Below are 13,838 nucleotides of genomic sequence, written 5' to 3'. Positions count from 1 at the left end.
TAAACCCAGGAGTCTTACTTGGTGCAGTCCAGGATTCCTGAGTACGTGTCTTCGTTGACTCCTCTCTGCAAGGACTGCAGCCGTGTTTTGATCACTGGGGAGAAAGAGGAGAGACAGTGGTGAGCAGAGGGTTGGCCTCCCCCCACAGCCCCTGGCTGTGCAGCAGGCAAGAGCCAAACCTGAGAGCGCTCTGCGACAGCCAAGAAGAGCACAGACCATTTGCATATCTGTGCCATCAAAACAGGAGAAAGCAAGCCCACTCCTTTACAGATGGACGAAAGAAACACACAACCACCCAAAAATTAACCAGCTCCCTCCACTCAATGTGATCAAGGCTTCCAAAGCTTTAAATACTTCCAAACTCAGTATCTTTCTATAAAATGGGATTTGATTTCCAAATACTCTGAGCTATGTCCAAATGCTCAGCTCCTTCTGGAACAGCAGGTCAAAATACCTAAAATATGTGGCATTGCTCTTACATTTCTTCTCCTCTTGAAGTGTGTGTACTGTTGACAAGAAAGGAGTTACTTTCAGGTGAGATTTTAAGGTATTTGAGGCAGCTGCTGTGGAGCAGAAGAAAAGGCCCCCACTTATCTCTGCCCTTTGGCACATGTGTCATTGGTTGGGGGGCAATACTCCTGATGGCAATGTGCCTTTACAGGGGCAAGTCCTGTAAAGAATGGCTGACATGAATTATATCTTCCTGACTTATCTTGTGAGTACTGCAAACTTCTGTGAAAAAAACAGCCAATGTTCCAGCTCAGCTGAAGGAAACACCTTCAGCTCCTGGAGGCAGCTCCAACAGCTGAGCTCGCTTCCTGTACTGCCCTCAGTGCTCATGCAGTGAAGAGGCAAGCATGGTCATCCTGCCCCTCACCCAGCCCAACCGATGGCCTCTGAGTGCTGTCACACAGCACCAGGCTGCCAGAACAAGCTGCTGGGGACTCACCATCACAAGGATTGACAGCCACTGCGGCTGTACTACCGGCCACGCATCCAGAGAGAAAGGACACATAGAACGGGGCCTTGACATTGGGATCTTTCTGGCCCAGCTTGTTCAGGTTTGCAAACAGCGGGAAGTAAACGATGGAGAACGGGACATCCCTGTGGAGGGAAGGGAGGAAGGGGAAGAAAGAAAGAGGACAAGGATGAGCAAAGTCAGGGTGGGACACCACCAAACCGAGCATCAAAGGAAGGGCTGCACGCATGGTGTGCTGGCAGTGCAGCCACAAGCGCAGTGCAGACATGATCCCAGCTCTGTGACTGCACAAGGGCAAGAGCTGAAACTCCCATGTTACTCTCTGGAGGCTCAGGCTGACAGTTCTGCCCTGTCCTACCTTAGCAGCGTGGCTCCCAGGCCCTTGTAGAGTCCCGCGATGCCCTTGCTGCGCAGCAGCTCCCTGGTTATCTGCGTCGCTGTCGTGCGCGCTTCCACCACCGGCTCTGCTGCCCCGGCCGCAGAGGAAGAGAGCTGGGCCTGTGCAGCCATCAGCTTCTTCTGTGCCGCTGCGGAGAAGCAGAGAGAGTGTGAGACTGCAAGATGCTCAACAGCAGCCTCTTGCTGCCTGGTGCCACGGGACTGAAGGATTTCTCAGTAGAGCAAACTAGAGGTACAGCAATCATTAACTCTGAGCAGATAGACCACATTTACACAGGCAACATCGTTCCTTCCAGAGGCTTTTCGAACTCTGATGCATTTCTGCTCTTTGGCCAGAAGATGGGGAGCACACCAACCTGTAGACAATGCTGTGGCTGCCACCAGCACACCACAGGCAGTACCACAAACCTCTTGTGAACCCTTTCAACTATGGCTGAAATCCTTCAAACACTTCAAAAAATACTACACACAAAGATAAGGTCTGCATTAAAAGCAGCAAACAGATGAAAGCAAAGTAAATCCATGATTATTCAGGAATGCCACATCAAAGGAGAGATTAGAGGACAAAGTGGTCCATTTTCCAGGCAGTTTCAGAAGGTGGGGTCACCAGACATTCTCAAGAACAGGGCCATATGCTGGGCTGACTTCTGAAAGAGGTTAATAGAGACAGCTCTTCCTCCAGATTCACCGAGCCACTTCTGGTCTCAGTTCTGACCAGGGAAGGATGCCTGGAAGCTGTGAGGATGGTGCTATCGTGAGGAGTGGGGAAGAGAGAAAAGACACCAGGAAACACGGAGACAGACAAGTACCACAGCAAAAGCACTGCAGGATGCTAACCCCTTCTTGACTGTAGAGAACTAGCAAGTTGTAATCGCTCACAAGGTGCTCAACCCAGCCATCTCTCCTATCTCTCTCCATCCACCACCAGCATTTGCTGTTTCACCTGCCAAGCTCTGAGCAAAAACACTTTTTCTAACCAAAAGGGCCTTTGCAAGGCCAGGTGAGCAAAGGCTGGCAGGAAATAAGTTGGGAAGAAGATAAATTTCTGCTACAAACTGAGGTACCTCTGACTCAAGAAGGTGGGAGGAAGGAAAAGCGTTTTTATGGCTCATTCCCTCCCCCTGCCTGGTGCACAGGGATATGCAGACGTACCAATCCGTCCTGCATCCTGCAGCTGGATTTTGAGCATCTCCATGGGAGTGGTGACGATCACCTGGCAGGTGCCTGCACCACAGCCTGCCAGCATCTCCCTCAGCAGCGTCAGCTTCTTCCTGCGCAAAGGAAGAGAGAGATGGTCAGAGGAGGTGGCCAACATTCAGAAGAAGCCATAAGCCCACCCAGCACAGTCCCAGACCACTACACAGGAAGGCTGGCTGTTTGCTGTCATACCACGTGGTCCCCAAGGGTGATCCACGTCACACCACCAGGTGTCCCAACAGACACGCTAACCTGGCTCTGTTTCAGAGGTGCCACATGCCTCAATTCAGCAGTGGGCAAGAGGGGAACATACAGCCCTTTGCATCCCTGGACCAAGAGCTGCAGCAGTTTCCCTCCTGCCAGCCGCTAGTCCTTTAAACACTGACGACATCCCCAGCAGAGGCCATCGGGCAAGGAGCAGGAGGAAACAGTTCTAGTTGCTGCTTTCAACTTCGCTGACAAAAGCAACAATATGTAAAAAGTGAATGTGAGAATCAAGAAGCATCTCCCTTATGATTAGCAACTTCTTCAACTCATCAGCCTTTTCAAACCTACTTCCTGAAGGCAGAAAAAGCAGCTTTTACACCCAGCTGGTCCTGCTGAGAAACGAAAGGCACGACAGACCCCCAGTACTGCAGCTCCATGCATTTTCTGCGCCAGAGGGCTGGAGTCACTGGGTGCATGCTCTTGTCTTACAAAACACAGCTTCCTCTCTTCCACGGCCACAAAACCACCCAGTTGGGGATGAAAAGAGGAACTTGGGATGCAGAAAGGCTCAATTTTCAGAAACTGATGAGTTCTCGCCCTCTAAAAATCTCACACCACAGTGGCACCAGAAATCATTGGGAAAAAAAAAAAAAAAAAAGAGTGCTTTTGATCTGTTCCTTTCTTAAAAGGGAAAAAAAAAAAAAAAAAAAAGCAGTGAGAGATCATACAGCTAAGGGGAAACAGCCCCTTTTTTTGTTGTTTTAAACACAGTGAGTACTTTCACCTTCTCACAGCCCAGCTGCTGCAGCAATAGGCAATTGCAGGTCTGAGTGCAATGAATGGAGCATTAATTGCTGCTGGGAGCCATCGCAGCACGTGCTGAGCAGCAGGCAGTGCTGGGGATTTGCTCAGCTTCCCCCAGCTGAGCATCTCCCAGCTGGGCACATGACTCTGCCCACTCCCCACCTGCCCACCGGCCGCAGGGCACCCCGGGTCACAGTGGGACTGCCCTAATCCTGCTTGCCTGCCACGTCAGCGCGCCCATTTCTCTGCCTCTCATCTTCTCTAGGCTGGGTATCAGAGCAGGCAGGGATTAGAGGCACAAAGCCACAACAGAGATTATGATGGCTAAATATAGAGCTCTCCACTGGGACTGAAGGAAGAAACACTGCATAGTATTACCTTTCCAAATTCTCCTGTGGATGAAACGCGGGCAGAAGCATGGCTGCACAGCCCTTAGGCCAGCAGTGGGAGGACTAGACACGTACAGAAGCCAGCTACCAGTCCCCCACAACCCAGCAGAGCATCTCTTGCCTCAGCAAGAGCCCTGCAGCAACCCAGAATCACACACTTGGCTTTCACCCAGCGAGATTGCTTTGATGCTCGGTTCAAAAGCTCAGGGAGATGCCCTGTGTGTTCATCTGTGGGGCATTACCCCAGCACACACCAATCAGCCCACCTTGATTGAGCTCCATGGAGCCCCAGCAGTACAACTCAGCAGAGGTTTCTGTGTGTGGGTGTATTTTAGTGAGATGTTAAACAGGTACATCAAAAGTATGTAGAATGAGGGCTTTCAGTTTGCATCTCTTGGGAACCTGAGGGGAGTCCAGGAAATAAAAGCACACCAAGAAAAGCAAATCTTTTGTCAGGAGGCTTAAAATTTACCATCCAAAGGTCAAACTTCCATCACAAAACTTTGCTAGTCTGCACATAAAATGAGTTGGAAAATGGATCATGTCTAGATGACAGCAGGAGTTTCAACTTCAAGGCACCACAGGCCTTATCCTCACTGGTCTGAACACTGGAACATCCTAACTTCAAAAGCCACAGTCCTTACAAGGACTTGGTCCAACAAGTGTCAGAACAATCTTTCATCACAGCAGGAGTGTGTTAAATATAACAAATATCCCAAATTCTGCACCGATGGAAATCAGTCACTCCTTTTTTTTTCCTTTCTTTCTTAGTAACTGATATACACATAATTAGTGACAAGTCAACAATGTTAAAAGGGAGTAAGGAAGAAGTTTCACGTTCTATATAGAATGGAGTTTCAAAGTAGAGCTGAACAATAAAGCAAAGTCAAAAAGCAGGAACTAAAGATTTACAAAGGGCTTTTTTAGAGCCATGCAGCAGCCCACAGTTACAGCCTCTGAAAGCATTGTTATACTGATATTGATCTTTTTCAAAAGTTTCTGAAAAATCTTGGCTGTGTAGGAGATGCCAGTGCTGGGGGAAGGACCCCAAACGTTCCACAACAGGTGTGACAAGATTCCTAAAGGCAGGAAAAGTCTGACCTAAGGAAACATCCATAACAAAGCCATATTGTAGGAACCAAGATGTTCCTCTTCCCAGCTTGGACATCACCTTCCTCGCTCATAAAATAACCTCTGCCTTTGGTCAGTCCACCCAACAGGTTGCACAAAGCTCCCTAAGAGTTCAAATCAAAGACAGTCAGTTGGTTTCTAACAAAGTAAATAGCAGGAAGGGAAACAACAAGGGCCATTTTCCTTCCAGAGGCTCCTGCTGTGATTAAACAATCCACCTCCAGCTCCCCCTGGATTAACAGCTGAAAGTGACCTTACCTTCTGGCTGACCTTTGGTGGCTATGACTTCAATCCACCATAACTCTCTGTGCTGCTGTATGCTAAATAAAAGGACCTCAAAGACAGTTATTCCTGAAGAGACAGTGAGATTATCAACTCTGAATTTGCTCTTTCTCCCACCCACAAGTCTCAGTGGGCTGGATGCAGGTTATCTGCATTAAGGAAGTATCTGGACATCCAGCAGATAACAACAGGAGAGAACTGGCCCATTAAATTTCTTGTCAGAAAGTGGTGATGCAGTGGCACGGGTTGCCCAGGGAGTGGTGGAGTCACCGTCTCTGGAGGTGTTCAAGAACAATGAAGATGTGGCACTGAGGGACGTGGTCAGTGGGCATGGTGGGGGTGGGTTGTGGTTGGACTTGGTGATCTTGGAGGTCGTTTCCAACCTTAATAACTCTATGATTGTATGAGTGTGTGCAAGGTGACACAGAAGCTCAGCAACACAAATAATGGCAGCAACCCTCCTTCCTAAACCAAAAGCCTCTCTTCACAGTCTATGTGCACCTTGCAGCTTAAGGATCACCCAGGCCATACAACTGCTGCTTATCCAGGTGCCACAAAAGAGATAGTCTGAGTATTTTAGGACAGCCTGAAAGAGGAGAGGATGAAGGGAAGAGCCCATCCAGCAAGGCAATGGAGAATAAGCTCCAGTCTCCACATCTACATGGAAGAGCAGGAAAAGTGTCGTGTTTGCCTCTGGGATTACAGTCAGCTATTTCTCTTCTCCAACCAAAGCTAGAAAAGAAGGGGGGAAGAAAGGAAGAAAATTTGCTGGCATCAGCAAAGGAACAATTAGTGCAACCACACTGGTTTAAGTAGGAACCCGAGCTGCTCAGTCAGCACATCGCCAGCCTTTGCTCCAGAACAGCAAATAAAATGCAGGTAAAGATGATGGGAGTGGTAAGAGAATAACATAATGACAGGCTTCGAGGAGGAGGATGAACAGCAGGAAACTCATCCAGGGATACTGCAGAGTTTTTAAGATTAAGAAATATCTTTTATAAGAAGACATCAGACACTTTTTACTGGAGCCAAGGCAGAGCACTTAGCCAAGAACCAAACCTGGCAACTACGTAGCAAACAGCAGCTATCTGGCACTAAATGCTCTGGAGATAAACATGAAGACACTTTACAGGGACCAGCTTTTAGGAAGCACTTATCACCCAAATTCAAAGAGGACAAAAAGCGTTATAGGCAACACTTGCACCTATGAAAGAGTCCACACATACAGAGCACCTAAAAAACATCATTGTACTTTAAATGCATGCAGGTGTACTACCAATTTACATTGCTTTCTTAGCTTCATGCCCGTGTGCTTCATACCCAAGTGCTTTACTTAGCTCCAGTGACTCTCGCTCTCACATTCTCTGCTCCGGATGACAAAGCTGCTGCTGTTTTAACAGCATCTCTGAGTTTATGGGCTTCTTAATCCATCCAGCTTCAGAAATTCAGAGAAAAATCTCGTCAGTTCCCTGTAGCGTAAAGGGAAGAAGCTTCCCTTCTCACATCCTGCTTTCCCAGAGGCACAGCAATGAAGACCTGCAAGAAGATGCTTCTGCAGATCCCCACTTCTGCTTGTTGGCCTGGAAACTGCAGGGACTCTAAAGGCAAAATAATCACAGGACAATGCCACATTTTTAAGGGGGTTTCCAGTACTCACAGGCCTCCTTGTTCCTAAATGAGATGGCATGTGAAGACCAGCACAATAAGTTTTGTTTCTTCTGGAAACAAGAAGTGTTATCAGCAGTCTGCCACTGGGGTCAATGTGAAAATAGAAACAGGAAAAGAAGCAGAAATTAAGCCTCCTATCCTCTGAGCACGCTTCTCTTGTAACAAAAGGGAGTGGGAAAGCACTGCAGTAGGGGTAGCGCCCACCCAAGTTGGCCCCAGAGTGGAGAGACCTGCAGGAGCAGAATTCTCCAGGCTCAGGGGGACAGGAGCACCAATAAAGGCATAAAGTCCCATCTGAGCTCCTACAGCCCCGATGTCAACTCCTGAAGCATCCATGAGTGCAGCCAGGAAGAGGAAAAAAAAAAAAAAAAAAAAAAAGAGTCTAGCACAAACCTGCACTGATACAGCCCCAAAATAGTCTTCCAGCAATTTGCAGCCAGGAACTTCCTACATCATTTGTGTTGTTTTCCATCTGGCCTTTTGGAAACAGGCTTTATGCCACATTCTTCTTCTAGCAGTTTAAAAGCAGGTTCATTTCAACATAAAGTTTTTTCAAAGAGGAAAAAAAAAAAAAAAAGCAGCTTACTAGAAGTTGCTGAGTATCTTGAAGCTATTTCGGGCCATTTGCCACATTTTCTCCTGTCCACAAAATGCTTCTTCGAAGCTCAAGTGGAAGCCAGACTCAGCAATTTTGGTCAACAAATACTGATAAAATATGCACGTTTTGTAAAACAAGGAACTGATAAAAAACACATTTCAAGGTAAGTGCCAGCAGCTTAGCAATGAAGGCATTCAACGTTAAATAGAAGACTACAAGTCTAGAAGACTCCTGCCCTGTCTTCTATCAATAAAAGCCAGGGAGAAGGGGACAGAAGCATCTCAAGGGAGAAGTCTGCAAAGAGCCTGGAAAGTGGGACCAAGAGCAAAGCAACTCCCTGGCAGACATCCAGCTCCGTCACCCAGTGAAATAGTTTTGTCACGTGTGCTGCACATGGGAAGAGATCCTAGGAACTGCCAGCAGGAAGGTGGCACACAGCCACCAGAGCATGGCTGGGCACAACCTCTCCAACAGGTTACTTTCACCATCCCCATGCCTGCAACTTCCTTGCAAGCAGAAGAAGGATCTCAAAATAAGCAACTGTCCCACAGTTTCAAGGGTCCTCATGCTTCCTGGTAACCTTTAGCCTTTTCAGCAAGGTCACAGCATGTACAATACCTTCCAGTTGGATCCCAGTTTCAGGGCCTATACCAACCACAGCCAACCTGCAAGACACCTTCTTTCCCACTGCATCTTGGAATGACATCTCTAGTTAGAAATATCTTAAACTGTCTATAAGAACAGTAAGGTTCTGTCCAACTTATTCAAGCTATGTCTACAAGCAGAGCTGACCAGATTTTGTTCATTCAACACCATCTGATGTCTAGTTCACTTGCCAACTAACCAAGGCCCAACCTTTCTTTTCCTCTGAAGGAGAAAAAAATGCTTCATATTGAGACTCAACATATTAAGTCTTCACTTCATAGATGGTGGCAAAGAGCTAGGCTGCAGCAGTACATCAGGGCTCGCTGTGCTGTATGCTGCAGGGATGAGACCCATCACTTGGAAGAAGCAATGAGGACATCATCACCTCCCACCTTCTGTGCAGAGTACAGAGAGACATTATTTGAAGAGACAGACGATGAGTCACACAGACATACATTAAGTGCTACTTAAAAAGAACAAAAAAATAGGTGCAGGAAAGGCTCAGATCCACAACCTGTGTAAATCTGCAGATTACACTGACGTTGTTGAGCCACTATGTTTTGGCATGGCATGTTACAGGAAGCTGTTAAACCAAGTAATTGTGCCAGAACTTTGCGTTTGCAGCAAGGTGAACTGCTGGGGTAAGAGTTAAGAACTGGGATTTTATTGTAGGCAGGTTGCTTTCTAACTACTGAAAACACTGCCCTTGCTAGACTCTTCACTGTCCATCTCTGGAGAGATGTCTTGATCTTGAAGGGAGACACGAGTGTCCCCTGAATTACAAGAGAAATATTCTGGTGAAAACAGCCAATGTATGGAGCCAAAATATCTAAGGTCTGGCTCCATACAACTGCCATACCAGCGCTTTTTACCGGCATTGAGTTCACATTAACCCAACCTCTCAAACTAAACAGATAATCTTCCTCATTTGGCATTTACATCGCCAGTGCCCTTTGCCAAACTGAGGTTCATTCATCACCTCTTCTCAGCTCTCTGAAATTATTTTCAAGAACAAGAGAGTGCTAAAGTTTGGGGTCTACACAACTTGAGTCACCATCTGTTCAAGCTACAGTCACTGAAAAGCCAGAAAGAAGTCAGCAGCATCCAACGGGATGCTGAGGACAAGGCTCCTCCCAGCAGCTGTCTGAGCAGCCATCAGTGCTGTTGGGTTCCTCTAAAATACGCTGCTTACGAAGTCTGGATCTGTTAACCTTGGCCAAGAGCTAGGACTATTTTTAGAAGCTTGGATAAAAACCAGTCATCCAGTGAAGAGCTTTTCACTTCCAGTTTTAGACGTTACTTCTTTAGCTCAAATGTAATCACTGGCTGAACAGTTCAAGGTCAACTAATGTTCCAGTTATCATACCACCACATTACACCTTTACCCAGACACCCCAGCAGCCTCATCCCAAGTGCTAGTGTCTTTTAAGTTAAATACTTACGGTCTGCATCCTTTACTCACCCATCTTTGGAGAGGTGATGCCGGAAGAAGTCATTGGCTGCCAGTTTGATAGCCTTTTCTGGTGTCACTAGAGTCAGGTTCACTGCAGCGCCTAGAAAGGAAGAGAGGAAAAACCCACTGGAGAATGAGAATGAAAGAAGAAGCAGCTAACTGAATTATTTAGAAACGCCCTGCAGCTCAAAACCGAGGACAGAAGAGCTGGAGGTTGGCTGATAGCAACCGGTACCTCTGCAGGGACTTCAGCCAGTGCTGCACAAATTCCTGGGGTTAGATGGTTGCTCTTATATATCACCACTGGGTGTCACCCTCTGAGCAGTTGCTCAGTAGGACAGTTGAGCTGGCTTTCTGTCCATTGCAAGCCATGGCATGGCTAGGCTGGCCTTGCTTATCATGGACCAGGGCTGTAAACAACCCTCACTCCCATTACCCACTGAACTTTCTTTTGTCAGGAGCAAAAAGCAGCAAATCCCTGCATTGTGCCTGCCACAATGAGCAGCCAGCAGGGCCTGGAGGGCCTTGGGACAAGCATTAGCACAACACAACAGCTGGCAGGCAGCTTTCAAGCTGCCCTTGAGCTAACAGGCTGAAGGGATGGCTGGTCCCATTTGAACACTTTGGGTTGGGCACCATTAGATCACTGCTCCAGAATATTCTCTTCCCTTTCAACGTTACAGTTCAGAAAGTCCTCCAGTAGATAGCCGTAAGATTTCCCAGCCTCTACATTCAGCTCCAAGCCCTTCAGGGGAGCTTAACTTGATACCTTCAAACAGTCTAAATACCTTTGCAAGACTAAATACAAACTTGCCTTTGCCAGGGTACACATTCGCATTTAGGCCCGCTGTGGGGATCAAAACAACTCATCCCAAAACTCAGGTTTCCAAAGAGAAAACAAGCCTGCACTCACTAACCTTTGAAGATCTAGGGGCCTTGTTTTCAGGAGGGATGAGCTCAACTTAACAGGAAGTGTAAGGGCTCAACAGACCTAAGGAAAGTCAACTCAGCTCTCTGCTCCTGAGGATGAGCTTCTGCCTCCCTCCTTCCAAACATGATTACAGAACCCATAAATAAGATGTGGAAAAAAACAGGGGACATTCTTCAGATTAGGAAGTGGAATGGCATCACAGCTGGGACCGGGACACGGGAATCCTTGAATCTGCTTCCCTTGCTCAAGGACGCATCTCCATCACACGGGAAGTCCCCATCAGAAATAGACAGCCTTGGCAGGACAGCCTGACACATTTTTCTCTCTCTGTCAGCAACATTCACGTTTTGTGAATCCACACAGCCTGATTTTCAAGTGAAGTGGCTACTTGCAAAACATTTCATCAAGTGCCAAGTGGAAGACAACCTCAGCATTGCTCGTAACAGTAAGGAAGTAATTGCCTGTAGAGTACTGAGACAGCATAAATCACCTTTTCCTTGCGGGGAAAAAAAAAAAAAAGGAGAAGAAGAAGAAGAATTTGGTATTCTAATAGATGCACAAAGGGTTTCTCAAAAGAAAGAAATATAAACCCAAAACATCAGGGAAAAATATAAGCGTTGACATGTCCTGACATCCTCCAGGAACCATGGAGGCTTTCACATCAATTTCTCCCCCGACTGCAAATAAAATGGAGGGAAATAAAACATGCAAAAGATAGGCGAAAGTTAACCAGTCTGTTTTTTTCCTACATCTTTGATATTTTCAGCAAAGCTGCTTAGCAGAGAATGGATAATCCCTGTCCTCAATAATCCATAACAGCTTCAAATCACTGGTGGAGGAGAAATGAGATACTTCAGCTGCTGGCTGGATGCTTTCCATGGTGTTTTCTACCTTGTTACAAAAACCTTGCAGCTCTTCAATTCTAGCTATGCCAACGACTGTATTTCCCTAATTAAAGCTAATTGTAGCCTATAGGCAATGCTGCACGTATCTGAAGCAATGGCAGGTGACTAGAATGCAAAATAAATTGTAATCATTAATTAAAAAAAAAAAAGTGTTTGGAAAAGTAGGGAAGAACCACAAAGATTGAAATCAAGTTGTTAGAGGCAGAAACAGTTAGCTGTTTGCCAGCTAAATTGTTAAGTTTTGTTATTAAACACATTTTTCATAGAAGTTCTTATATACCAACAACAGCCTACATAACAGAGGACTGAATCACTCTACTTCTGACCCCAGTGCAGCATTAGCACTCTTGCTTATGAACCCTAAGCAACCAAGCTGATTTACAAAAAGAGAAGGAGGGCATATCCCACTTTGTTGGGTCATCTCATGGAAAAATAAGCTGGTGTTTTCTCATGCCAGAAAACGGAGGCAGCTCCTCACCAAAGACATCAGAATCAAACCAAAGTTGAGGAAGCTGGGCAGTGAATAGGTAGAACCAGGGCAACATAAACAAAACTATCCCAAAGATTAATAGGGTACACTGAAGTCCGGAAAACTTGGCACGGCCCCGGCAGTCTGGGGTAATTTTGGCAGGCAGTGTGTGAATGGGGGTGACGTGGGAGATATTATTAACAGAGGCCAGGGAAGGCTGACACACTACTGTAACATCGTGCTAAGAATATACATCAAACAAGGTGCAGCTAAACTCCAAACGTCATCAACAGCAAAGGGCATTTCTCCAGCCTGGTCCAGGCCTATGGCTCCTGCCAGCTAGGTTAAATGTCTGTTCTACAAATAGCAGTGGGACTTTCCAGGACACGTGCTGGGATCTGTAGGTGACTTCTGGATGGCTTGTACCAGGGATTGGAAAGGGCTTCTGCCCAGAGTCTCCTCCCATTGGTGTCCAGACAGTCCAGAAGCCCAGGGCACTATGAATTATGAATTCATTTGCTTGACATCACATCTGAAGGCAGCCCACAGACATCCCTTAGCACAGGCAGGGAGATACAACACCACTCAGCTTTGAGGCACTGCTGCTACCTAGACATTATGGAGAAAGAACTTGAGAAAATCCTCTTATTTCTCAGCCAAACAAAGCCAAGAACACCTGTAGGGAAGAATTTGAAAGAAACACTGAGATTGTCACATGCACCAGAATTTTCACTGTGGGTCACCAATATGGAGCTGGGAGTGTGTCACGTGCTGCCCATAAAATCTAACAAGATGAAAAGTAGCCTGCAGGCTCAAGCCTCTCTTCTGTCTGCACCAGTGAGCTTTGGTTCATGAGAAAGGCCTGAAGTCACGCAGTGGGGAAGGCTGAGCCCAAGCAGACCCTTTCTGTCCTCTGACAGAGGACAAGTATCCTGCAGGGATGATCAATATGCTTGTGACCACCATGGGACACAGCAGCTGCCGCTCTAGCCTCTTAACAAACAATCCTCCTAATTTCAGCTTAACATCTGAAAATAAGCGCTTGTGAGTCATAGCACAACCTCTGCTGTGGAGCTGGGACAGATGGAAGGGGCAAGAATCCATCCCTACCATCTGATTTCCATCTCCCACCGGCTGCAACTCTGAGCAGTATTTTTACCTTCTTCCCAGAAAATTACTTATGCTTTTTACAAGTCTTGGATGTATTTTACTGTCTCATCTCTCACTGAGAAGGAGGAAAGGGCTTCTAATATCAGCTCCCACAACTGAGGTACAGAGAAAAGGACCGCTGTACTTGGAAGACTCATTTTAGCATCCTGGTCATACTGACACATCTATGAATTTCAGGAAGGGGCTGCAGCTGTTCACACAACCTTTATCCAAACTCAGCTCCTCATTCAGTAATTGGAGGGGACAAGTTTAAGCCATTATCAGTTCTGAAATGGAGGTAATGAGGTTAGTGGGAAATAGAGCAAGTCATCTGGACTCATCACTGCTCCTACACAACAGGTGGGAAAAGAAAGAACTATCGAAAACCCTCTGTCCTTCTTTGAGATATCTGCTTGGGAAGGAAATGTGGCCTGGAGGTGCATATCCCTGTCCTTTCCAGGATTGCAGTCTCTCTCAAGGTCCCTGACAGCCCTACAATCTCCTGTCTGAGTTCCCAGGATCAACTTCTTCCCTCTGCTCCCCAGGAAGCTGCCTGCCAATGGATATTTATGGCCAAAGTTAAGGCATGCATCATTCCTGGCTAGGAATACAGGAGCAGCTTCTGGAAAAAG

General features: G+C 46.7%; 1 protein-coding gene across 10 annotated transcripts in view; it reads right to left on the bottom strand.

The window, feature by feature from the left end:
• Nucleotides 1-13,838, bottom strand: part of SLC25A22 (solute carrier family 25 member 22) — a 39,521-nt gene that overhangs the window by 2,151 nt on the left and 23,532 nt on the right. For all 10 annotated transcript variants that reach the window (XM_085224359.1, XM_085224364.1, XM_085224360.1 and 7 more), the window contains 5 exons: nucleotides 9,762-9,852; nucleotides 2,531-2,649; nucleotides 1,338-1,506; nucleotides 950-1,104; nucleotides 19-94 (listed from right to left, as the gene is read on the bottom strand). In XM_085224359.1, coding sequence (XP_085080485.1) covers nucleotides 19-94; nucleotides 950-1,104; nucleotides 1,338-1,506; nucleotides 2,531-2,649; nucleotides 9,762-9,852 — 610 coding nt within the window. The remainder of the gene's footprint in view (nucleotides 1-18; nucleotides 95-949; nucleotides 1,105-1,337; nucleotides 1,507-2,530; nucleotides 2,650-9,761; nucleotides 9,853-13,838) is intronic.

Source organism: Meleagris gallopavo, chromosome 5, assembly GCF_905368555.1.
Source record: "Meleagris gallopavo chromosome 5, MGAL_WU_HG_1.1, whole genome shotgun sequence".
NCBI classification, from domain to species: domain Eukaryota; kingdom Metazoa; phylum Chordata; class Aves; order Galliformes; family Phasianidae; genus Meleagris; species Meleagris gallopavo.
This window is presented reverse-complemented; position numbering and strand designations above follow the sequence as displayed.